The sequence below is a fragment of the Rana temporaria genome, chromosome 1 (assembly GCF_905171775.1).
Source record: "Rana temporaria chromosome 1, aRanTem1.1, whole genome shotgun sequence".
Classification (NCBI taxonomy): Eukaryota; Metazoa; Chordata; class Amphibia; order Anura; family Ranidae; genus Rana; species Rana temporaria.
In genome coordinates, this window is record NC_053489.1 from 168,993,696 (window position 1) to 169,021,574 (window position 27,879).

At 42.7% G+C, this 27,879-nt stretch overlaps 1 protein-coding gene across 2 annotated transcripts in view; it reads left to right on the forward strand.

Moving 5' to 3' along the window:
• The window catches only part of TESC (tescalcin), a 79,419-nt gene that overhangs the window by 35,688 nt on the left and 15,852 nt on the right, over positions 1 to 27,879 (forward strand). Inside the window, exons 2-3 of one of the 2 annotated variants that reach the window (XM_040345942.1) lie at positions 14,149 to 14,218; positions 26,342 to 26,422. In XM_040345942.1, the coding sequence (XP_040201876.1) occupies positions 14,149 to 14,218; positions 26,342 to 26,422 (151 nt within the window). Of the gene's footprint in view, positions 1 to 14,148; positions 14,219 to 25,895; positions 26,171 to 26,341; positions 26,423 to 27,879 lie in introns of those variants that run through there. The other variant, XM_040345933.1, reaches the window with a different exon arrangement.

Sequence of the window (27,879 nt, forward strand, 5' to 3'; positions counted from 1 at the left end):
ACAGATCCGTCTCTGCACAGTGAGCAGAGACAGACCTGTCATCCGCTGTCTCAGCAGAGATCAACGGATCGATCCCTGCTAAGAAAGTAGAGTCCGTCAAAACGGATAAGCCCTGTGTGAAAGGGGTCTTAGAATAATAAGTTTTTGGGTTAGTAAAACAGCGATATCGGAACTGATTTTAGATTAATAGGTTAATCGCACATAGGGGTTGATTTACTAAAGGCAAATCCACTCGGAAGTGCAGTCGCTGTAGATCTGCTCTGTTGATTTCTATCATCCAATCGCATACAAGCAAAAATGCTGATTTTTTTTATTTATTTTTTCTTGCATGTCCTCCTCAGATCTACAGCGACTGCACTTCCAAGTGCACTTGTACTGCACAATGGATTTGCCTTTTAGTAAATAACTCTCAAAGCTGGAGAACTACTCAAATAATTTTATTTAATTAAAACAATAACATTGTCAGTGCATGATATCTCAGCTTGCAGAGCTTGGATTCATTGAACGAGCTTACCAAAAAAGTTTAATATTGCACAATATAAAGCCTCATGCTACATAACTAAGCTCCATTTCATGCTGAATAAACTAAATGATTAATGTATCCTAAATGGAAAACTATCTTTAGATAGATATTTACTCCAAAAGCATTTCATTAAAATAAATTTGAAAAAATTCCAAAAAATCTGATTACCCACTCTGATTAGTACTGTGAATGATGATTACTGCACGTGTAAACGTATAAAGCTATCTGGATTGGGTACTGACAGCCCTCCATTGACTAAAGAACTATGAATTTCTCCCTGCAAGCCCTGAAGCTGGCCTAGGCTGAAATAAGGACTGAATTTAAACTGTTATCACAGAACAGTGTCAGTACAACTGTGTTCATGTATCATTGTTCTGAGATTTATGGGAAAATGGACAGGAGTATAGAAAAAAAATGACAAAGGCGGTAAAAGCGACTAGTCTGGAAAGTGACTGTGGGAAATATATTTTCTTTGGAGACATCCATAAAAAGCATTCAAACGGAACACACATTGGAATGTCCAGATTAGAAGACAAGTTCCTTTAAAGCCCAAGGGGAAAAAGAGATAAAAATATGACGAGAATCAAAAAATCTTTATGGAATTTCTGTAATGAATAATAATTATCTCAAAATTCCCAGAAGTGCATGTACTGAAAAACTTCTGTAGACATACAGTATGTGTGTGTATGTATTTTTGTGTGTGTGTATATGTGTGTGTATATATATATATATATATATATATATATATATATATATATATATATATATATATATATATATATATATATATACACACACTCACACACTATCTCACAACAGTGAGTACACCCCTCCCATTTTTGTATTATATCTTTTCATGTGACAACACTGAAGAATAACACTTTGCTACAATGTAGTAGTGTAAAGCTTGTAAACCAGTGTAAGTGTTGCTGTCCCCTCAAAATAAATCAACATACAGCCATGAATGTTTTAAACCGCTGGCAACAAAAGTGAGTACACCCTAAGTGAAAATGTCCAAATTGGGCCCAAAGTGTCAATATTTTGTGTGGACACCATTATTTTCCAGCACTGCCTTAACCCTCTTGGAGATGGAGTTCACCAGAGCTTGCCACTGGAGTCCTCTTCCACTCCTCCCCCTTCCGTTTGAGAATGCCCCACAGATGCTCAATAGGGTTTAGGTCTGGGGACATGCTCGGCGAGTCCATCACCTTTACCCTCAGCTTCTTTAGTAAGGCAGTGGTTATCTTGGAGGTGTGTTTGGGGTCGTTATCATATTGAAATACTGCCCTGCGGCCCAGTTTCCAAAGGGAACATGCTCTGCTTCAGTATGTCACAGTACATGTTGGCATTCATAGTTCCCTTAATGAACTGTAGCTCCACTTGTCTTTGTACTCCTCGCCTGGTTACCACCACACACGCTTGACATCATAGGAACCAAATACGTTTATCTTGGTCTCATCAGACCACAGGACATGGTTCCAGTAATCCATGTCCTTAGTCTGCTTGAGCAAACTGTTTAAAGGAGGCTTCTTTCTGGGATGACAGCCATGCAGACCAATTTTATGCAGCGTGCAGCGTATGGTCTGAGCATTGACAGGCTGATCCCCCTAGCCCTTCAACCTCTGCAGCAATGCTGGCAACACTCATACATCTATTTCCCAAAGACAACCTCTGGATATGACGCTGAGCACGTGTACTCAACTTCTTGTTTGACCATGGCGAAGCCTGTTCTGAGTGGAATCTGTCCTATTAAACCGCTGTATGGTCTTGGCCACCGTGCTGAAGCTCAGTTTCAGGGTCTTGGCAAACTTCTTATAGCCTAGGCCATCTTTATGTAGAGCAACAATCTATTTTTTTCAGATCCTCGGAGAGTTCTTTGCCATGAGGTGCCATGTTGAACTTCCAGCGACCGGTATGAGAGAGTGAGAGCGATAACATTCAAATTTAACACATCTGCTCCCCATTCACACCTGAGACCTTGTAACACTAATGAGTCGCATAACACCGGGGTGGTGGGGGAGAATGGCTACTTGGCTAATTGGGCCCAATTTGGACATTTTCACTTAGAGGTGTACTCACATTTGTTGTGGCTATGTGTTGAGTTATTTTGAGGGGACAGCAAATTTACACTGTTATACAAGCTGTACACACTACTTTACATTGTAGCAAAGTGTAGTTTCTTCAGTGTTGTCACATGAAAAGGAGTGTACTCACTTTTGTGAGATACTGTGTAGGTGTATATGTGTGTGATGGAGGGACATATACATACATACATACACATACACACACACACACGCGCTGCACAAATTGGTAGGTCGGGTGCTTGAGACAGACAAGTTCCAATCTGTCAAGCACATGTATTCCAAAAAAATCTCCACAAAACAACAATACAGTCTTCTTAGAAGTGTATTACAGTATGAATACATTTCTAAGAAGATTGCAGGTGTTATACTCTGGAGTGCAGAGATTTCTTTGAAACACATAGGCATATAAATGTTCAATCTCAATAGTTTACCAAAATGACTGAAAAGCACGAGGATAAAAGTGCTAATCGTCTCTCACCAAACTTCTACTAACAGGACTGGTATTGAATGGATGCACCTGAATACCTTTTAAAGCTGTTTAGAAGATTTAACTGCAATTAGTTGCAGTGTATTTGCTTTGCTTCAGATAAAAAATTGTTTAGCTTTCCCGATATGTTGTTTTTTTTTATCCTAATTTGAAGCAATTTTCAGTTTTCAGTGTGTGAAATAGAAAACACTCTTTAGAGAAAAAAAGAACGAAAGAATAGACATACCCGTATAGGAATAGCAACAGAGAATAAATACAACACACCCGGACTATGTATTGATTTGGCAAACAGAAAATGCAGCATGTCCTTCAACTAGAGATTGTTTAAAAACATAGTTACCGTATTTATCTTCATATAGCACGCCTCGGCTTATAGCGCGTACCCCCAACCTGGAAGGGAAATTTCAGGAAAAAAAGAAAATGCTTACAGTTTGAATGCCCCTCATCTGTGTCTTGCCCAGGCGTCCATCGGCGGCCTTGTCCGGTCCGGCGTCCGTCTGCGGCCCTGGTGGTGTTCTCCCGCGCTGTTTCTGAGTCGATCCCCGCGCTGTGTTTGAACGCCGCCGCCGACATATACCAAGCGCAGTACACTCGGGCACGCTCCGCCATGCTCGGCTCCTCTCGCATAAAGGCTAGGAGGAGGCACAGGGCGTGACCACGAGGGGAGCCGAGCCCGGTCGAGTGTACCCGAGTGTACTGTGCTCGGTATATGTCGGCGGCGGCGTTCAAACACAGCGCGGGAAGCGGGGATTGGCGTATATCGCGCACCCACGATTTTAAAGGGAAAATTGCGCGGTATACGCCGATAAATACGGTACTTATTGGGGATGTATAGATCCGACCCTGTACAAAAGAAACTGTTTGTTCTCTATAAAAAAAAGTGTGATTTGCAGTGGACATGGATATTTAAAGCTCAACTCTAACTCAGCGCTAAATATACCAATGGCCAATTTTCCTGTTATTAAAAGCCAATGAGAAGAGAACTCCTGGTGTCAAATAATCATAATGTGGGGACTTATGCCGCACACACGATCGGACATTCCGACAACAAAACCGTGGATTTTTTTCAGACGGATGTTGGCTCAAACTTGTCTTGCATACACACGGTCATACAAATGTTGTTGGAAATTCCGAATGCCAAGAACGCGGTCACGTACAGCACGTACGACTGCACTATTAAAGGGAAGTTCAATACCAGTCCTGTTAGTAGAAGTTTGGTGAGAGACGATTAGCACTTTTCATCCTTGTGCTTTTCAGTCCGTTACAGCGTGACAAATGTGTTATCTCCATTATGAACGCTAGTTTTACCAGACCGAGCGCTTCCGTCTCCTACTTGATTCAGAGCATGCGTGAAATTTTGTGCATCGGAATTTCCGAGAAAGGATTTTGTTGTCGGAAAATTTGAGAACCAGTTCTAAAATTTTTGTTGACGGAAATCCTGACAGAAAATGTCCGATGGAGCCTACACATGGTCGGAATTTCCGACAACAAGCTGGCATCGAACATTTGTTGTCAGAAATTCCGAGCGTGTGTACACTGCTGATCCTCCTCTCTCTCTCTCTCTCTCTGGTCCCCGCTCACCTCCTGCTCCAACGCTGCTCACCACATGTGGCAGCTGCTAATTTCTCCTGCTCTGGTTCCCCAGCCCTGCTGATCCTCTGCCACTCAGTCCTCTCCCTCTGGTCTCCGCTCACCTCCTACTATAGCGTTTCCATGTTGCACACCATGGGGCAGATCCACAAAGATCTGCCCCTGCGCATCGTATCTGAGATACGCTACGCCGCCGTACCTTACCTGGCTTTGGTTCGAATCCATAAAGATTTTGCGCCCTAAGTTACGGCGGCATAGTGTATCTCAAGCGGCGTAATGGCACAGAATTCAAATTGGGCAGGTAGGGGGCGTGTTTCATTTAAATGAAGCGCGTCCCCGCGCCGAACGAACTGCGCATGCGCCGTCCCAAAATGTCCCGCCGTGCATTGCGCGAAATGACGTCGCAAGGAAGTCATTGGTTTTGACCTGGACGTAAATTACGTCCATCCCGATTCATGAACGACTTGCGCAAAAAAAAAAATATTTGAAATTATACGCGGGAACGACGGCCATACTTAACATTGAGTACGCCATGAAATAGCAGCTTTAACTATACGCCGAAAAAAGCCGACTAGAGACGACGTAAAGGAATGCGCCGGCCGCTCGTACGTTCGTGGATCGTCGGAAATAGCTCATTTGCATACTCAACGCGGAAAGCGAAGGGAACGCCACCCAGCGGACGCCAAAGAATTGCATCTTAGATCCGAAGGCGTACGCCTGTCGGATCTAACCCAGATGCCATCGTATCTTGTTTTGAGGATTCAAAACAATGATACGACGCGGGAAATTTGAAAGTACGCCGGCGTATCAGTAGATACGCCGGCGTACTTTCTCTGTGGATCTGCCCCCATGTGTGCCGTCTGCTGTTTGCTCCACTACATGACCTTGCTCACCTTCCTGCTGCCCACCAGATGTGACGTCTGCACCAGACACTTCTAGAATAAATACACATCAGAAGTGACTACTAATGAAATTTTTCCGGTTTGCTTGCTGGTTTCCCAGTACATTTTGGGATATCTCATACCTGCAATACCGCCAAAACAAAGCGACGCTTATGCCGAACTAAAGCCCATCAAAAGCTGCAGGTGCTGTACATGAGCATCGTCATAGACTTCTAGGGAGGCTTTGGAGAGGCTTTGAAGCACCAAGAAAACAATGTGGGGTATCATTTTTGAAGTGAGGGAAAGCAAACACAACAGGTGAACGGAACTGTAAGGTAACCATTTTATTTAGTGACAGGTGCTTTTGATTGGCATTCAGAGTGCTTTAAAAAATTCACAAATTCTGTTGATTTTTGCTGTACTTTTCTAGAGGTTGAACAAAAAAATTGCCAGACAATTGTTGGATTAGTATGCCGCTGTTAGGGCAAATGTTCACTCTCATAAACGTTAAAAACTACATCACAGGGGGGTTTATTTATTAAAGGCAAATCCACTTTGCACTACACGGAGTGCAGTCGCTGTAGATCCCAGGGGGTTACATGCAAGAAAAATGAAAATAAATGCATTTTTGCTTGTAAATGATTGGATGGTAAAATCAGCAGAGCTTCCCCTGATTTTAGCTTTTCCCCTCAGATTTACTTCCAAGTGCACTTGAAGTACAGCGTGGATTTGCCTTAAATCAACCCCAATGTCTTCAAAAAAACGTTCTATGTTTAATAATATGTAGCCAAAGCACATTTGATTTCCCAGTCTTTTATAACAAATATAAACATGTATTCATTCCACGTTGAAAACTGTTCATTACACCTTATTAAAATTTATGAAAATTGTTTCATAAAAAATGAAATGATCCAATTAGCAAAATCAAATGATGGAATAAAAGAAGCATGTAAAAAAAAAAATTTTTTTAAGTCTTTTTAAACCTCTATTTTACTTTTTTAGCGACAGCATCATTCATATGATATTGTGTTCTAATACTCTTGCAGTGTGCATATTGTTTTGCACTCCTGGGGTTCCTGCTGTATGGGGGGATAAGCATCTACTTGGTTTAGCACAGTCTAGTGTAAAACTCTGTTTATGTTGTATTCCTGTGTCCTTGCCCAAACACTATAATAATATAATAAGAATGCTTTAAGCTATACACGTGAAAGAGAACAGCACACAAACAATCTTATCAATGTGTATTAAAATGTTAAATGCCTTTTGCTATATACTGTATATAGTCTGTATTTTTCTACGTACATGGGGATAGCCAAAGAACTTTTACAGCCAAGTCCTGTATTCTCAAACGAAAGTTGCGGCGGCGTAGCGTAAATAGGCCAGCGTAAGCCCGCCTAATTCAAATGTGGTAGATGTGGGCGTGTGTTATGTAAATTTGATGTGACCCCACGTAAATGACGCTTTTTACGAACGGCGGATGCGCCGTCCGTGAAAGTATCCCAGTGCGCATGCTCCAAATTAACCCGCAAGAAGCCAATGCTTTCGACGTGAACGTAAACGACGCCCAGCCCTATTCACAAACGACTTACGCAAACGACGTAAAATTTTCAAAATTCAACGCGGGAACGACGTTCATACTTAACATTGGTACGCCTCATATAGCAGGGGTAACTTTACGCCGGGAAAAGCCTAACGTAAAGAGCGTATCTGTACTGCGTCGGTCGGGCGTACGTTCGTGAATTCGCGTATCTAGCTGATTTACATATTTCTAGGCGTAAATCAGCGTACACGCCCCTAGCGGCCAGCGTAAATATGCAGTTAAGATATGACGGTTGGATATAATATAAATCTATGCGTAACTGATTCTAAGAATCAGGCGCATAGATACGACGGCTCGGACTCAGAGTTACGCCGGCGTATCTGGAGATACGCCGGCGTAACTCGTACGAGAATCCGGGCCTAAATGTATCCACTCCAGCGCTGTTTAATCCTATTGACAGAACACATTGAACTACCACTGGAAGCCAGACAAGGCCTAAAGCGATTTGTACAAGGTGATTGTAAAACAATCACTTTTAGCCTTTAGAACCACCTTAATTGCTTGCTTCTCATTCGATTTCAACATGTATGAACAACTGTAAATATAATAAATGTGTGTATATATATTATATATATATTGTATTAACTGGAAAAATATACAGCCATATTTTTTTAAGTATATCAAAGAACATTGATCAAACAGCGTCAATAAAAAAAAAAAAGCTCAATAATAAAAAAAGATGAGCGCTTAATGGCTGCCAGTTGCAATGTTGAATATTTTACAAAGGCCAAATATGATATGTGTAAGGCCCTTTTCACACTACAAAATAAATCAGTTTTAATAATCCGTTTTAAAATCCGTCAGATAATGTTAAAAAACGGAAGTTATACGTCCTTTATAAAATATCATTAAAGTCTATGGGATTTTTTTATGTTCCGTAAAGATCCGTAATAGTCCGTTATAACATACGGACGTTAGTTATAACGGAATATGTGACGGGTCTTGCACTATTTTTTGTCAATTTTTTGTCCGTTGCAAGTAACGGATATATTAACGTCCGTTATATTTTAACATTGAAGTCTATGGCACATGGACGTTAGTAAATGTCTCCGTAAATGTCCGTTATGTTAACGGACGTTCATTTTACTGAGCATGGATATTCAGGGGAACCCCGCTGTCAATTTAAAACAAAAATGACGTGCGGTTCCTGGTAAATATCCATAACCAGACCCTTCAGGTCTGGTATGGATATTCAGGGGAACCCCGCCGTCAATTTAAAACAAAAATGACGTGCGGTTCCCGGTAAATATCCATAACCAGACCCTTCAGGTCTGGTATGGATATTCAGGGGAACCCCGCCGTCAATTTAAAACAAAAATGACGTGCGGTTCCCCCTAAATATCCATAACCAGACAATTATCCGAGCACGTTGACCTGGCCGGCCGCAGAAAAGAGGGGGGGACAGAGTGCGGCCCCCCCTCTCTCCTGAACCGCACCAGGCCACATGCCCTCAACATGGGGAGGATGTCCCCATGTTGATGGGGACAAGGGTCTCATCCCCACAACCCTTGCCCGGTGGTTGTGGGGGTATGCGGGCGGGAGGTTTATCAGAATCTGGAAGACCCCTTTAACAAAGGGGACCCCCAGATCCTGACCCCCCCCCTGTGTGAAATGGTAATGGGGTACACTGTACCTCTACCATTTCACGAAGGAAGTAAACAGTATTGTAAAAAAAACACACTGACACAAAAGAATAAAGTCCTTTATTAAAAAAAAAAAAAAAAAACTCCAGCGCTGAAAAATCCACTCGTTCCCGGCTTCCTGCGTTGTCCTGATCCTGCGACGGGTGCGGGTGATCTCCCGCGATGAGAAGATCCAGCGTCGGGTGATCTCCGCTCCGGCGATGTGAAGATCCATCCATCCGGCGCAGCAGCATCCCGGACCTCCTCTCACCGCTGGGCACAGCCCAGCGAATGAGCGGCTGAAGCTGTGACATTTCTTATATAGAGGAGGCAGAGCCACCCGTCACGTGACCCTGCCCCCTCTGACGTACCTCTGCTACGTCACTGGGGAAGACCAAGAAGAGGAAAGGTCTTTCCTCTTCTTGGTCTTCCCCAGTGACGCACGTCATTTTTGTTTTAAATTGACGGCGGGGTTCCCCTGAATATCCATACGACTTCTGGAGCTGGACTTCAAGAAAGGGTGAAATGTTTTTTATTAACGGACGTTAGAAAGGAATGATATAACGGATGTATACGGATATATACGGATAAACATTATCCGTTTTCAATAAAGGAAGAATGGAAAAATATTTATCCGTATGTACTGTTATTAAATCCGTTAATAAACGTCCGTTAATAGGTGTAATACGGATATTATAAAACGGACATACAATCCATAGTGTGAAAGAAGCCTAATTGAAAAAAATAGATAATTTTTTTTTTTTTTTATGAAAAAACAAAGCAGCGTCATAGTCTCAGCCATTCTGTCATTGGAAATTGCACACAAACATACACATAATTGGTATAAAAATTGTTGCCACTACTTCCTCTTTTTACAAGGCTGTGCGATTTGTAGCTGAAAAGAATGTGATTGATTTTTAAAGTGTACATTAACTGTTGGGGAAATTGTCAGAAGCAGGTGGTATTGTGTAATTATTAGCATTTACCATCAGTGGCTTATTGTTATGTAGGATTCTTCATAGCATTCAAGCGGCTATAGTACAGCTCTGCTTAATAAAGTTCTAATTGTACTAACAGTAAGTGTCATGTCTGCCATATTGCACAATCCATTCCATCAGCAGCAGCTGCCTTTCATTCCATGGGACTGTATGCAGAATTAAACCTATTCCATTAACGACCAAGAGACATGTGGTGGGTTAAACTTGGCCGCAGGCCTTTATTACTGGTATCAACATTTTATTAATTCATCAACTTTATTAATCATACAACCATTGTATGTACAACCAACACAACACTCGTTAACTTGAACCACCAACAGTCATCAACCTAGCCATACGGCGCAGGTTGGGTATTAACTCATTATTATAAACCAACCCCAGTTGTTTATTCACAAAACCAAACGGAAACCACGTAATAATTAGGCCGCGACAAGGGGGGGGGGAGGGAGTTCAAAAAAGGTAATGGCTCCTGAAGCACTGGTGCCCACGCTTGCTCGCTCCTGCCTTAAATAAACTACCTTCCTTCCAGAAAGTTCCCTGTGTCCTTGTGACCTACGGCCCGCCTATCATTGGTCCCTGGCTACCTGTACTAAAGCCCCTTACCTTACAGGTGTGCTAGGGAGGGAGAAACCACCCCCCTATCAGACCGGGACACGCCCTTCTAATTCCCACAGGTGTGCAGCATGCAGCACCAAGGGTACCTAGAAACTCCCTCTGCCACCATTCCCATGTGCTCGGGGAGCTTAAAACAGCTCCCTCCGCATTCATTCTTCCTGTATGTATATACAGTACATGTTCATTGTTGTCCTACAATAAGAACCCCATTTCCAGGCATATGTATGCCATATACTGGAGGCAGTGTAGACCTGTAACCAAAGAACTCAGCAATACTCTATGTAGCTGAATGTTTCCTGTCATGGAAATGGAATGTCAGGGAACTAGCAATTTTTATTTATAGTAGATATACCAGTTTAGGGTTATTTATAATAGCAGGCGAAAGAGTTTTTCTGCTTTCCATAGCAACCAGTCAGATTCCGGTTGTCATTTTTCTAGGACACTTTGACACTGAGCTTCAGGCATTTATGAAAAAATAATATTCTGTGTAAATATGTATTTGTAGCTTACCCCTTAAGCAGCCTAAATTATACTGGGATCCCCCACCCTGCACAGCCAGGCACACTGAATTTTCACAGGTACTCGAGAGTCTGACAACAGTCCGTGATTTTTTGTTTGTTTTATTGAGGGATAACTTGGATAGGGATGGGAGGTTATGGGATGGCCATTGGACTTCAACAACAAGCCTGACTGGAATACTCCCAGGATTTTTCTTAGAGAGGCCTGGTCAGAGAGAGAGAGAAGAAAATATATATATGAGCTCACTCCTGTGATGGTGGAGGTGAGCAGTGATGTCTAGGCCTCACTTAGCAATGTCCTGGGAGTATTCCAGTCAGGATTGATAAGGTATGTACATGGCCTACACCAAGGGCTTTCTTCAACTTTAGTCAGCGGTGCACAGTTTGTTTAAATCTACAAACATCCATTACCTGCATAGGCAGTTTTTTTATAAAGATGAACGATCCTTTTAAAGTACAACTGTAGTCCCTTTCCACTTGGCAGTGTTCTGTCCACTTCTGCCCACTTGGTCTTATACTATTCTTCAACCCTGATCCAGTGATCTTTTCTGAGCAGCCACAATCCGAGCTGCCCAGCCTTCATACTATCATGGCTCAATTCATTCCTATGGGAAATCCATACTATGAGTGACTGATTAACCGCTTGCCGACCAGCCGCTGTCAATATACTGCGACAGGTTGGCTCGTTCCCGCGGACCCTCGTATCTGTGCTTTGGTCCCTTTAAGCTGGAAAGCGAGGGTGCCGATGCTCATGACCGCCGGCCACGAGCGAGCATGGGCATGAGAAGCAGAACAGGGACGTGTGTGTGTGTAGAGGAGAGGAACTGCAGATTGTGAGTTCCTACAAGCTGGGAACCACGATATATCATCTTCTATAATGGGTCCTATCCTCCTACAGTTAGAACACACATTAGGGAACACGGTTAACGCCTCGATCGCCCCCTAGTGTTAACCCCTTCCCTGCCAGTGACATTTACACAGTAATTGGTGCATTTTATAGCACTAATCGCTGTATAAATGCCAATGGTCCCAAAATTGTGTCAAAGGTATCCGATATGTCTACTCCTTTCCATTTTCGGATGATGGATTGAACAGTGCTCCATGAGATGTTCGAATTCTGGGATGTTTTTTTTAGAACCTAACCCTGCTTTAAACCTCTCCAACTTTATCCCTGACCTGTCTGGTGTGTTCCTTGGCTTTCATGATGCTGTTTGTTCACTAAGGTTCCCTAACAAACCTCTAAGGGCTTCACAGAACAGCTGTATTTATACTGAGATTAAACCACACACAGGTGGACTCTATTTACTAGTTAGGTGACTTCTGAAGGCAATTGATTCCACTAGATTTTAGTTAGGGGTATCGGAGTAAAGGGGGCTGAATACAAATGCACGCCAAACTTTTCACATAAGTATTGTAAACAATTTTGAAAACCATATGGCACTTACCTGTCCAGAGAGCCCGCAATGTCGGCACCCCACCCGATCTTCGAATCGGCTGTCGGGTGCAGCCGCCACCATTGCCAGTAAGTGAACCTGACTTTTGGCTTCCCTACTGCGCTGCGCTTTCTAATTGGCCCGGCGGAGGAGGAAGAAGGAGGAGGGGGGCCGAGCATCGCCGCAGCGCCGTCTCCGTAAGTAGGCAGTAGGTCTGTCAAGAACAGGTCCCTGTTCCCTCCTCCCTGCTGAAAGGTGCCAAATGTGGCACCGGAGGGGGTATGGTTGCCACATCATCCCTTTTAATAAAGGCACATTAATTAAACACGTTCTGTAGCTGATTAAGGTGATAATTAAACTCGGTGCCTTATCTGCAATAAATCAGTCTCAGAACCTGTGTAATTAATGTGTCCTGGATTAAAGGGATGATGTGGCAACCCTGGGGGGAGGGGGGTGGATGGGGTAGGGGAGACGAATAAGCCGGAGTTCCACTTTTGGGTAGAACTCCGCTTTAGCCCTGGTTCACACTGGGCTGCGGGAGTGTAGCCGTGCGAGTTCAGCTGAACTCGCACGGCTTCACTCCCGCTGGCAGTCCCGATTTCGGCTGCGATTTAAGAGACACCTGTGCAGGTTTCTGCACAGATGTCTATGTAAATCGCGCCCCGAAATCGCAAAAAGTAGTACAGGGACTACTTTTTGAAATCGGTGCAGCGCCGCAGATGCGGCGTCGCACCGATTAGGACGGTGTCATTGCCGACATGTGAAATCGCACCTCAAATCGAAGCAAATCGTACCCAGTGTGAACCTGGGCTCAAGGAGAAGAAGGTACTGCTAGCTGGCAGGATCAACAGGTAATTTCTCTTTTTATGAAGACATCGTTAGAGAAACAAGGGTCATGGAGAGTTTTTAAAAATTATTGTTGTATTGTTTTTGTTTTCGTTTTTGGGTTTACAGCCATTAAAAGCTATTGTAGCCATTGGATCAGCATGCAAGCCAAGCAACTAACATTTTTAGAATCAGAAGTCATTAGTGGCAGCCTCCATATTGTCTTGGCTTTCCTTTCAAAGCACTGACTTCAGTCTTTCAGCTGCAGATGTAGAAGCTGGAACTTTATATTTATATATTGGCCCCAATCAGTCAATCAGCCTTATGTGTAGAAAATCAGTGATTTGGCATTGCTGTTTTGTGATTTTGTTTCCTCTGTTAGCATTGACTGAGTGGCAGGATATGCAGGTAATATATTATATACAATAGAAGTGCAGAGTTAGCTAGAACTTTTTCTCTTTCATCCATCTCTCTATCACATTCATAAACATGAACTGCATTTCTTACAAACTAGTCCGCATTCGCTAAGAACCATTTGCATATTGCAGAGCTTAGGAAGCATTAAAATCAGTTGTATGTCGCACAACCACTCCAGAGCATTGAGAATTAACATTGGCATTAAATGCGTCCAGATGTTTTTCCTGTAAATGATATCAAGGATGGACCTGTGTGGCAATAATATTTCATGATCATTTTACTGACTTCTCCACAAAGGGTGACACTGCAGTTCTGTCCTAGGCAGTTTCTTTGGGCGATTTGCCTAGAATATTTCAGGCAAGGTGCCAGCTCTGTCATTACTGATTTATGTTCTAATTGAGCATCTCCTAGTACAATATGGGGAATGGTGAAGTTGTGACGTACCAATTCTGCCCATGCCAATGAATTCTTTGACACACTATTATGCTATTGTGTTTAGATGGCATCATTAACGGGTATGAAATTAACCCCTTCCTTTCCCATTTGTCTTCACAGTCTCTGCAGAGCAAATTGAACATCTTCACAAGCGCTTCAGCTATCTTTGTGGGGACAAGGGAGTTCTCAGGTAATATATAATTTGTTTACTTATGTAAGGTATGTGCGAATGAGCAGCCCTTAGGGCCACTTAGTGTGCAATCAGGTGATGCTTCTAGTCAGCCTTCATGTTGCAGGAAAATTTAAAGATTATGTCAAGGCAAAATAAAAAAAACGATCTCTGCAATACGTGCATATTTTACAGAAAACCACCCAGAACTTGGAGGACTAAATAGACTCTCTGGCCCGAGTGCTACCCAGAGCTGGGAGGTCTAAATAGATTGTAAGACGCTGGTGCTCAAACTATGGCCAAAGTGCCATCCAGAACTGGATGACCCTGGTACCCACCCTGTGTCCTAAATGCCAACCAGAACTGGGATCTTAAAATAGACTTTATGACATTGGTGCCCAACCTGTGGCCCAAGTTCCACCCAGAACTGGGAGGGCAAAATAGACTCTATGATCCTGGTGCCCACCCAATAGCCCGAGTGCCACCCAGAACTGGGAGGTATTACTAGACTTTATGACCCTGGTGCCCAGACCAACCTGTGTTCTGAGTGCTTCCCAGAACTAGGAGGTTTAACCCTTTCCCGCCGAGCGTACGCATATATGCAACCTCGGCTTTCGGTGGTTATACCGGGATGATGCCCGCAGCTGCAGGCATCATCCTGGTACCGTTGTTTAGAGCCGGTGATTGGCTATCCAGGCATTACAACCGATGCGGCTCTGACCGGGCCTCCCGTCCCACCGGGAGACCCGATCCTCGATCCGGCACCTAAAGTGTCCAGGCGCAGACTGAAACGAAGCCGTAAACGGCTTCGATTCAGTCTCCGCAATGTAAACACGGAAGCGACGTCATGACGTCACTTCCGGGTTTCTCGGCTGCCAATGGTCTTGGATTTAAAAAAAATACACAGTATTCATAATCACAGTTTTCGGTGATCTGAATACTTTGAAGTGCAAAGGAGGGATCCATAAAGAGTACCTGTCACCACCTATTACTGTCAAAAGGGATGTTTACATTCCTTGTGACAGCAATAAAAGTGATCAAAATGTAAAACAAAAACAAAAAAACACAATTTTAATATTATAAAAATAAAATAAATAAGAATTTTTTTTTTTAAAGCGCAAGCTCGAGCAACAAAGAAACACACATATGGAAGTCGTGCCCGCATATGAAACAGGTGTTCAAATCACACATGTGAGGTATCGCCGCGATCGTCAGAGCGAGAGCAATCATTCTTGTACTAGACCTCCTCTGTAACTCTAACCTGGTAACCGTAAAAAAAGTTTAAAGCGTCGCCTATGGAGATTTTGTGTGTGCAATTATAAAGCGTGACATGTTTTGTATCTATTTACTCGGCGTAAGATTATGTTTCACATTACACAAAAAAATTGGGCTAACTTTACTTTTTCATTTTTTTTAAATTCATGAAAGTACATTTTTCCCAAAAAGTTGCGTTTAAAACAACGCCGCACAAATACCGTCCGACATAAAATATTGCAACAATCGCCATTTTATTCTCTAGAATCTCTGCTAAAAAAATATATAATGTTTGGGGGTTCTAAGTAATTTTCTAGCAAAAAATATGGATTTTAACTTGTAAACACCAAATGTCAGAAATAGGCTTAGGCATGAAAGGGTTAAATATAGGGCTGTTACTGATTAAAATTTTCGTGTTCGATTAATCGATTTTTTTTAATCGATTAATCGACTAATTTCGATTAATTATAATGCACATACAGATCCAACTACTTTTAGCTGATCTCCTTGCATTGCAACTCTGCATTAGTCAGTGGTTAATGTGGTATACACTATATACAATCACACGACACTAGTTAGTTTCCACAATCCATGACTTAACTTCACAGTTCACACAAATACGGTTTAAATTCAAATTGTAGAACTGACGCAAGTATATTTTTCTTATTAAACTTTAAGAAAAACTTAGAAAGTTAGTTTAACTTTAATTATAAAACTTATCTAGTACAGTATATTAAAGGAATAGGAGTCGCGCTAGTTACAAAATTGAGTGTCATACACAACCGTGAATGAGTAAATAATATATTAGTGATAATGAGTCCAATATAATGAAAACAGAACTTAAATAGAAATATTAAACAGAGTCCATAGGAGCACAGCACAGAATAGGGATCCCGAGTGTGACTAAGATTCATCAATAGGTGATATGAACAAACAGGAGGCCTCCACCACGAGAAACACAGACCCTTACCAGAGTCACAGATCTCTGTGAGATCAAAACCAGCATGTAATAGAGCAGGGATATGCAATTAGCGGACCTCCAGCTGTTGCTGAACTACAAGTCCCATGAGGCATAGCAAGACTCTGACAGCCACAAGCATGACACCCAGAGGCAGAGGCATGATGGAACTTGTAGTTTTGCAACAGCTGGAGGTCCGCTAATTGCATATCCCTGTAATAGAGGGACACTGTCACAGCAGGGATATGAGCGATCCACCATCCAGAAGTTACATGAAACTCAGACTCCCATATGTCCAACAAATGGATCAATCCAGGGCATGCAAAAAGAGATCAGGGACAGCCCATAGCGTAAAACCATAAGTAAAAATGTATTAGATAAAAGTAATGCACTTACAATCCGGATGTCATAAGTAGGCAGAAGTATACACAGCAGCCGGCCGGTCTGCTAGAGCGTGTGCCCGTACCTACGGGTCCTCACACGTGGAACGCGGTGACGTCAAAGCGCCGCCTCCCGACGTTTCGTCACAAAAGGGACTTGCTCACGGGACGAAACGTCGGGAGGCGGCGCTTTGACGTCACGGCGTTCCACGTGTGAGGACCCGTAGGTACGGGCACACGCTTTAGCAGACCGGCCGGCTCCTGTGTATACTTCTGCCTACTTATGACATCCGGATTGTAAGTGCATTACTTTTATCTAATAAATTTTTACTTATGGTTTTACGCTATGGGCTGTCCCTGATCTCTTTTTGCATGCCCTGGATTGATCCATTCGTTGGACATATGGGAGTCTGAGTTTTTATGTAACTCCTGGATGGTGGATCGCTCATATCCCTGCTGTGACAGTGTCCCTCTATTACATGCTGGTTTTGATCTCACAGAGATCTGTGACTCTGGTAAGGGTCTGTGTTTCTCGTGGTGGAGGCCTCCTGTTTGTTCATATCACCTATTGATGAATCTTAGTCACACTCGGGATCCCTATTCTGTGCTGTGCTCCTATGGACTCTGTTTAATATTTCTATTTAAGTTCTGTTTTCATTATATTGGACTCATTATCACTAATATATTATTTACTCATTCACGGTTGTATATGACATTTGTAACTAGCGCGACTCCTATTCCTTTATTATTTGTATATGTTGTATGACATTTTTGAGACGCAGCTTATTTAGTTATTCACATGTGGTATGCGCAATATTTTTTTCTGATTATCTACTATATTGACTGTCAGTCACTTTATAGTAGGCAAGTAGGTATCATTTTAGCCAGTCACACAGACATACCAGAGTGTTTACATTTTCTGGAAGCAGACATGATCGCATTTTATGTTAGTTGTCTGGTTGTTATGCATATCCACTGGCTTCAGTCATATTAACCCCCTCTCTTCACATATGCATATGCAGATTGTCTGACCCAGCATGTTGCATGCTTGTTCCAGACCAGTGGTCACATACTGTATCTGAATTGTAGTTATACAATACCACTATGCCACTACCAAATGTCTTTTAATAACTAGAACACCTATTCTGAACAACTGTACAAAGAAAAAAATGATCTACCAACCATATTTCCAGCTTTGCCCCTTTTTGGTTTAAAAAAAGGCAAAGGCAAAAAAGAACTAGTGTATTTACCCCTTTTGTCTGCAAAGCAAAATACCACTTATCACAGAGAAAAGTAAATGTATGGTATGCATCACCAATACCTTGCAAATTGTCATAGTTTTCTTAATTTTCCAAGGCTGTAACATGCAGAGTACCATGTGTTTTCTAGGAATGTGTGAAAGAAATGTGTTACTGTAAGGAAAGCCTAATGCTAGACATACTATGAATGTCACTGGTTAACAGTTATGTGTGAAAATAACAAAAGCCGCATTGTTTGCTGTAAATATTCTGATGTTAATCGTGCAGGATTTTGAATGCATGAAGATATTTGCACTAAACTAGGACTCAACGAGTACATAATCCCTGTAGTTTAAAAAAAAAGACTTGAGGAGGACTTTGACATCAGCATGCTTTTGTTTCAGCACCTTCGGGAGAAATTAGGTACCGTATTTTCCGGTGTATAAGACGACTGGGCGTATAAGACGACCCCCTAATTTTCCAGCCAAAATGTTGGTTTTGGGATATACTCGCTGTACAAGACTACCCCCTTCCTACTAGTCATGCCTCGCCTCACGGTGCCACCATTACATGCCAGACTGTGTCACTACATGCCAGACTGTGTCACTACATGCCAGACTGTGCCCCATTACATGCCGGACTGTGCCCCATTACATGCCAGACTGTGCCCCATTACATGCCAGACTGTGCCCCATTACATGCCAGACTGTGACCCAGTACATGCCAGACTGTGCCCCAGTACATGCCAGACTATGCCCCAGTACATGCCAGACTGTGCCCCAGTACATGCCAGACTGTGCCCTTACCTTATCCCAAGACATGCAGAATCACGGCCGTACGATTTTTTCAAAAGTGGCGCCTTCTACGTCTTCTGTTCCGTGATAGGCGGAAACACTCAGCTTCCCAGGAGGCACTGTGTTCAGTGTTCGCCTATCACGGAGGCCCTCTCGTCCGAGGACGAGAGGGCCTCCGTGATAGGCGGACACTAAACACAGGACGAGAGGGCCTCCGTGATAGGCAGACACTGAACACAGTGCCTTCTGGGAAGCTGAGTGTTTCCGCCTATCACGGAACAGAAGACGTAGGAGGCGCGGCTTTTGAAAAATCGTACGGCCGCGATTCTGGGATAAGGTAAGGTTAGGTTACCGGCGTATAAGACGACCCCCGACTTTTAAGAAGATTTTAAGGGGTTAGAATGTCGTCTTATACGCCGGAAAATACGGTAAATGTATCTAAATGGTCTGACTTCAGTCAAATCATCACCAAATCCTAACATGGGATGGAAACGGCTATTGTTTAAATGGGGGTAGCTGGGGATGAAATTCTAAGAGGATAAAACAATCTTCAGCAGATAGAGAATTGCTATTTAAATCTAAAATCCACTCTGATTTAACAACAACACCGTTGAGTAAATAGATTGGAAGGTAAGTTTAGATTGGGGTTAAGCTGGCCATATATGACTTTTTGTTCAGACTATGGGCTGAGCAGAAAAAATCCAACAGGTTTGTCCATCCATGAATGGACATATTTCCTGCTACTGCTATTGTATTCTGACTACTGGCACCAGCTTCTATCAGAATACCCAAATAGTGACTGCATGCTACTGTTCAGCTAAAGGTTTTCCATCTGACTCCTTTGATTTTTTTCAATTGAAAGATGTTTAGCAGGAGGGAGGCAACCGGGCCGGCCAACCAGTGGAGCTAATTTTGGCCAGTTCATCAGGCACATCAGAAACCAGTAGAATTAATGTATGGACAGCTTTAGTCTTCAGTCACAAAAAGGGTTAGGGATGGGCATTTGCTGCCAGTGCCAAGAGCTTCACCCTAAATACTACCACCACTGAGTTCCCAGCTCCAAGATTAGCTATTTTTCATTTGTTTAGCCTTGAACAGCATGGATTGAGGAATCTATACTGCCACCAGCAGCTGTCTGAATACCTGAATAGCGACTCCATCAGATAGGATGTAGCCGCTGTTCAGCTTATAATTTTCCACCCAGCTTAGTCCATTAAATTGCCTTTGGTTGGGCGGTGCCAACAAGACAACCAACAGCTCCAATTGCAGCAGATTCAGCAGAAATCGAGCCTTGTATGACTTGCCTAAAACTTTTGCGGCTTATATAAAAATATAGACGGTTATCTTTAAAGAGCCCGACCTCACGTGCAAATGCAGAATGCGTACGTAGGTCCTGCATGCATATGTAAATGGTGATCGCACAACACGTGAGGTATTGACACGATTGTCAGAGTGAGAGCAATAATTCTAGCACCAGATCTCCTGGTTATATCTAAACTGGTAGCCTGTAAAGGCTTAGTTTGTCGCCTTTTAATGGCATGCACAATTTTAAAGCGTGACAGGTTTACACCAAAATTCATTAAAGTGTATTTTTAACTGGAAATTGGCTTTTGATAAACTGCTGCGCAAATGTCTTGTGACATAAAAAACTTGCAACAAACAACCACCATTTTTCTCTTTTAGGGCCTTTGCTTTCAGAAAATAAATAATGTTTGATCGTTCTAAGTAATTATCAAAATGGGCTTGGGCAGCAAGTGGTTAAAGTTTTTTTTACCTAAAAAGCCTTCTTCGTGTAGATATTGAAAACCCTGAAGCCTGCATTTTAACGCATTTATTGGAATGCAAAAAAAGTTGGGTGCTCCCCCCCCCCCCCCTCTGACGTGCAGTAGTGTATTTAGGTTTTGTGCTGCCCTAGGCCTGACTAAACTCGGGCACCTCCTAATTTAAATATGACCCAGCCTTTCTTGTCAAGGCCACACTCCTTTCTGTTTAAGACCTACCCTGAAATTTTTGAGTGGGGACAGTAGTTCAGAGGGCCTGGGGGGCAATGGATCCCCTTAATTTGCATAGATTTCCTCTCACTTGCTGTTTGGCTATGGGGCAGGAAGTGAAGAGAAATCTCCGCAATGGGACAGGGATGGTAAAAAATAATCTGACAGGGGCTATAACCCTCCCTTACTCTATCCAAAATGAAAAAAAAAAAATGTTGCCTATAGTTCTACTTTAAGCACAAATTTCAGATAATTTTAGGGAGGAGAATAAGAAGATATAACCATGCCAATGGTGCAGCAGAAAACATATAGCACAGTGAGGAAGGTTTGTGGTCCAGGATGATGGGACAGTCAAGAGTAGAAGTAGCGCCCCCCCCCCCCACAGTTGTGGAATGCCGGCCGCCCGCATACAGGAAGCAGTGCGGCCGCTTTATGGGGGCTCTAGACTAAGTTGCCTCTCAGCCCAGTCTGCCCCATAAGACTGGCGCTACACTAACAGTGTAGCGCAAGCCGGCGGAGACTCTTTCCGTGCTGCCCTAGGCCTGGGCCTTGTTGGCCTAGGCCAGGATACAGCGCTACTCACGTGTACTAATTGGTACCCTTTTGAGCTTTTTGTTCCCTTTTATATACCCCTAAAGATGCTCTTATTTCCATGAATGTTCTCTTTATCGTTTCTATTACTTACCTACGAGTTGCCTGTATATTTTTGTTGTGCAAATCACCCCTGTGTTCTGTAACGATTTCTTATTTGTTTTTTGAAAACCCAATAAAAATACAATTAAGAAAAAAAAAAGTTGGATGCTCAACCTCTTGCCCTCCAGCTCTTGCAAAACTACAAGTCCCATGAGGCATTGCAAGGCTGACAGTTAAAAACATGACACTCAAAGTCAGAGACATGATGGGACCTGTAGCTCTGCAACAGCTGGAGGGCTCTAGAGGGGTTGGTTGGGGTAGGTTGGTAGGGGTATGCTCTAGAGGTTGGTAGGGGTTCCTTGAGCTGTGGCTGACTGACCTCCAATTTCATGGTGCTTGCATAATTCCGGAGTCAATGCCTCTTGGCAGAGCCAGCTGCATGATATCAACGATCTTTTTAGTTGTCTGTAAGGGTGGCATTCGGATCAACACTGTAAGTACAAATGTAAGGAGCATTTCCCTCTGACTACCAAAGAATTTTAGCAGGGGTTCCCTGAGACCTGAAAATTATTTTAAAGGTTCCTCTGGGGTAAAAAGGTTGAGAAAGATTGACTATTGTCATGGTTGGCACTGTGATGTGCCAAAGAGAGAGGTAGCTAAGGGGTCCCTCTTGAGACAGGCTGCTCTATAGTATTCCTTATATTATTCCCTTTTTCCCAGAGCAGTTTCAAAAAAGTTTTTTAGGGAGGTGAGAGAAAAGGGGAGAAGCTGCCAGAACAGAAGGAAATTAGAAGTTCCCAAAAAAGAAGAAGGCCATGACATGCAAGGAGGGATGTTCTGTGCTAGAGAATTGACCAGTCATTTTTTTTTAGCATGTTCAAAGGCACATGGTAAGGGAATCAAAAATTATTTAGGGACAGGAAAAATGCAAGCAATCATTTGTTTTTTCTATGATTTTTTTTACCTGCAATGTTTTAAGTTGGTGACAGACTCTCCTTAAACAGCAGACAGTAAAAGAGAGGTCGGTACCTTTCTATATGGTTCAATGTAGTCTGTGTTGTGTAATCATTAATCACAAGGCCAAACATAGGTTGGGTAAACTTGTTAAACTGGTGAACCGCCCTCAAAAGTCTATCATTTAGAGGTTGGAATGTTTCTTCTGTGAAATTATATTGTAATGAAGGTGTTGCACTTTTGAATGACTCATGTGTCTTAAAAAAACATAATACTGCCTGAGCATCATTAAAACCTTTTATCACCAAGGCCCTTCAATCAGATACAACACATAGCATCAATTAAGTAAGGTGGTGATTACCCTAAGCCTTCAGTTTGTGAAGACACCTACTTTGTCCTGCTTTTTGTTCTTGTTTTCTGTGACTACCAGGACGTGCTCATTATTTTTGGGCTAGACCGTGACCTACAGGAAAGTGGTCAGATGCGACCAGGGCCTTTCCCTATACACGTACGTTGGCAGCTACATTCCTTCACATGGAACTTCATTTAAATTAAATCTCTTTGATTTTTCAGATATTAAAACCTATTAGGACATGTTTTTGATCACATCTATCTATCTAATTTTGTGTGTTTTTAAAAGGGAAAATATATTGGCCTGTTTATACCTATGCACATGTGTTTCCAAGCATGCCACCGGGCCATTAGTTTAATCGGTTTTCCCTATGTTTTCTGTTCTGATGAACACCATTGTTTTATCGAAAGTAAATTGCATGCCATTTTTGTGGCCTGAATAGGGAATGGATTTAAACCCCAGTCATATATTTTTTTTTTTTTTTGCCATCTGTGTTCAGGAGATTTACCTTTCTTGTCTGTAGCCACATCAGGAAGTGAGAGGAAAGTTTTTCAAAGTGAGAGAAATCTCCTCTAATGCCTAGTACACACGATCGTTTTTCCTGGCGGTAAAAGTCCGCCGGGAAAACCGAGGGGAAAACCGAGAACCTGCTCGGTAGCTTTTTCCCCCTACACACCGGGTGTGTATCCGGGTTTCCCGACAGGAAAACTGCCATGAGAGCTTTGGTTGGGAAACCCGGCCGTGTGTATGCTCCACTGCAGGTTTTCCCCATAGGGAAACTGCCGGCTTAAAAACCATCGGGAAAGTGTTGGGAAAACTGCGATGGAGCATACACATGGTCGGGATTCCCGGCCAAAAGATCTCATGGCAGTTTTCCTGCCAGGAAAGCCGGTCGTGTGTACCAGGCATTAGAGAGCTGTCACCAGATCAAATATTACTGTTGGAAGATGTCCCCTCTATTCCTGTTCTGGTAGTAGCTCAACATTTTGACAATGGTCACAAGGAGAGACTGAATCTTCCCAATGGGGACACTGACAGCAGTAAAGCCCCAACCAAGGTTCAAATCTTTTTCCAGTCTAACCAAAACAAAACATATTGGCCCGGATTCACGTAGAAGCGCGTATCTTTGGGCGGGCATAACGTATTCTATTTAAGTTACGCCTCCGCAACTTTGAGAGGCAAGTGCAGTATTCTCAAAGCAAAGTTGCGGCGGCGTAGCGTAAATAGGCTGGCGTAAGCCCGCCTAATTCAAATGTGGAAGATGTGGGCGTGTATTATGTAAATGTATGGTGACCCCAAGTAAATGACGCTTTCTCCAAACGGCGCATGCGCCGTCTGTGAAAGTATCCCAGTGCGCATGCTCCAAATTAACCCGCAAAAAGCCAATGCTTTCGACGTGAACGTAAATTACGACGGAAAAATCTACGCTGGCCCAACGTCCATACTTGACATTGGTACGCCTCATCTACGCCTCATATAGCAGGGGTAACTTTACGCCGGGAAAAGCCTAACGTAAACGGCGTATCTGTAATGCGACGGCCGGGCGTACGTTCGTGAATTGGCGTATCTAGCTGATTTACATATTTCTAGGCGTAAATCAGTGTACACGCCCCTAGCGGTCAGCGTAAATATGCATTTAAGAAACGACGGCGTAGGAGACTTACGCTGGTCGTATCTTATACAAATTCTGGCGTATCTGATTCTTTGAATCAGGCGCCAAGATACGACGGCTCAGACTCAGAGTTACGACGGCGTATCTGGAGATACGCCGGCGTAACTCGTACGAGAATCTGGGCCATTGGCTTTAGTTAAACCTTAACAATGGAAATATTAATATAGAGTCAAGTATGAGATTTCAGTTTGTTTTGGCACTGGCATGGCAAGGTAAGAACAATGCTGAATGGTAGGCACTTTGTGAGGCTTGCATATTGATCCATGTGTTCCTGTGGAGCCCCTTATATCCATTGCCCAGGCTGTAAAGGTTCACCTACTTTTTCAGTTGAAAATGCAGATGTGCAGGCCTTTAATACTGGCTTCTGCAGCTCTTACTCACCTTCCTCTTGCTCCCCTACTGAATGGAGAAAAATACCCAGTAATCTCAGGTATGGAATTACTGGGTATTGGCTACTGATGGGTGAACAAAGCAGCAGAGAGTGACAGAAAGGCACAGCATTGTCAAAACACAGGTTCACTCTAAGTCCACATTTACAATATGCTTCTTTTGTTCCTAAAAACAAATAGGCTGTTCATTATAAGAAAAGTATCTTATGCCAAGCTTTTGACCAATTATAATGTGTTTGAGCAGTGACGGCCAATCCACTAGGGGTCCACCCCCCCCCCCCCCCCATCCATGCATCTGGCTCCCTGATCTACATACAGGGCACCAGGCCATAGATTCCAATTGGGGGGGGGGGGTTGAAGCTTGTGATTAGAGACAGAGGCTCTAATGGACTTCAAAGAGGGTGGGCTTGGGGGGGGGGGGAGCACTGCGCTCTGAGCCCACCCAGTTGTGTGAGAATAGCGAATGAATATTCGGTATTCTCACACCAAGATCCATCACTGATTGGCTGAAAGGACAGGCGATCCTATTGGATGCCTAGGGGGAGAAGCAAGGAGATGCACAGTGGAAGCCGCCGTGCTGGAGGAGAAGACACAGGAGCTGCTGCCCGCAGCCTGCCACCTAGATGGGGTAAGTGCCGGACCGACCACTATGTTTGAGTATGCCTAATATACACATAATATGCAGTATTTATTCGTAAGCCTTCCTAAACTTTTTTTGAGTTATAGGTGGAGTATGGTGGGTGGACTGGCTTATATCACTTGAGAGTACCATCAGTAAGATCTCCCAGCTCTAGCTCCTAGTCATCTTCCTATACACTGTAAATATTTGGGAGTTTCTCCCACTTTGGAGCATCCCCACTCTTCTTGTTGCATTTTCCATAGTATAAACCGAATTAAAGTCCAGTTGAACTTTCAGTTTAAAATAGCTAGATACTATAAAAAAGGTTGCCGAGAAGGACCCTTGATTTCTCTTTGGAAGCAGTGCTCTTTCTGCAGAGGTCTAACTTACTCCCTGCTAAGTCAGAGCTATAGCTACATATTCAGCTTATGCGCTCTAATGATTGAAGACAACGACTTTCATGCAAGGTACCTCCCTGCAGCATGCTGGCAGGGGACAGGCTCTTCTACTTGGGCTGTGGCTGCTTTGTAAAGAACATAAACTTTATGTGAATTCCAGTATCCAGCAAGCATCTCCAGGACATGTTTTTTTCTGCAGATAAGAAACAAGGGATGCCAGGTGATACCTATTTTTGTATACAGTACCTTGGAGCGGCCTCATTGAGAGCACACTGGATTATTGAACTTTTTGGCATCTTGGAGGCTGTTAAAGCCATGAAGACTCAAAGTATTGTATTAAGGTTTGTATTTCTGTAGAACAGCAGAGACATTACCATCTGGGGTTGCTTTTTATTTTAATATTCACCAAAAACTGAAATACCAGTTTTGACTTTTTATTTTCAGTGGTATGTACTAAATATTGCTTACTGTTCTATGTAAAGTAACTTTTTTTTCTTTTCTTGTTTTAACAGGAAAAATGATTTTGAGAAGGTTTTAGATCTGGAACAGAACCCTATTCGAGACAAAATAAAAAATGCGTTTTTCGATAAAAGGTAAGTTAACTCTTTTACATTGCTCTTAATAGCTACTATTTTCTTCCCACAGGATCCATATTTTATTTCCACTTTTCTGTCTGAGATGCCAAACTTCACAAGGAGCCAATTAACACTGGCTTGCTTATTAAGGCTTGACACATTGGCCGACTCCTGCACAGATTGAAAACAAACCCATATCTGCAGGAATTGACTCCCTTTGATCACCATAGTTCTCCTAAGAAAGTCCATGCCAGATTTAGCTGTATTTGTATATTGCTTTGGTTATCTTGACAATAACTCTTTGACTGTATATCTCAATACATTTTCCAATAAAAAACAGAGCTCATTTTAGTATATTAGTACATTGTTTAATAAAACATTCCTTGTGTTATTTATTATAGGCTGACAATAGAAACAAAAGTTGCAAAAATATGTTTAATTTATTATTATTTATAATTCTGTAATTGTGTCAGACATTTACAGTATTAAACAGACACACTGCCATCTTCAGGCTACAGTAGTATCTGCAGGCTTAAGGTCTTTGGTTTTGTTCCTGATTGTTAGTGTGCAGCTGACTTGTTAGCAACAGCCCAACATAGTGTTGCTAGCTGTAGTTTAATATTTTCTCTGCATGGGGGCATCATGCAGGTAAACATTAATTTACAGATAATGTGTGGTAAAGGGTTACTGTCAGTTTTTGTTTTGCACTGTTTCTTTTTCGACATCTAGGGTTCATTATCACTTCATGCACTGAGAAATGCATATGCATTTTGATAAATTTGACCTGATGCAAGTACATGCTTCTACTCACTCTAATGGCAACACCCTCGACCTTGTATGCTCCTACCTATGCACTCCATTCAACCTCTTCAAGGATCCTTTACCTCTCTCTGATCACCACCTTGTTAGTTTCACTCTCTCCCTGTCTTCCACCTCTCCCTGCAACCATATAACAATTACTTGTAGAAACCTTTGCCACTTCTTCCCTTCCTTTCTCTTCTCTATTCTGCTACTGACCACCTCTGTGACAAAATCCGACACTATCCCTTAAGTCATCAATCCCCTGGCCATGACACTAATGCGCAAGAGTGTTTGTTTTGTCCTGTCACCCCCCCCCCCCCTGCACAGCCATTCACTGAGAAGCTAAGTGTACTGTTGCTTCTCCTCTCCCCAGCTCTTATGCAGCCGTGAACAGAGGGAATGCGATCACCTATAAATAAGGGGAAATATATATATATATATATATATATATATATATATATCCTATTTTTTATCTATACACAAATGTTTTGCTTTTTGTTTCTATTTTAAACTGAATGGGTTCTTTTACAAGGTGTTCGTTTACAATCACTTTAAGTGTACAATAAGCACATAGGCAGTGATAAGGTTAAATGGGTTGTAAAGGTAAAAAAAAAAATCCCTAAATAGCTTCCTTTACCTTAGTGCAGTCCTCCTTCACTTACCTCATCCTTCGA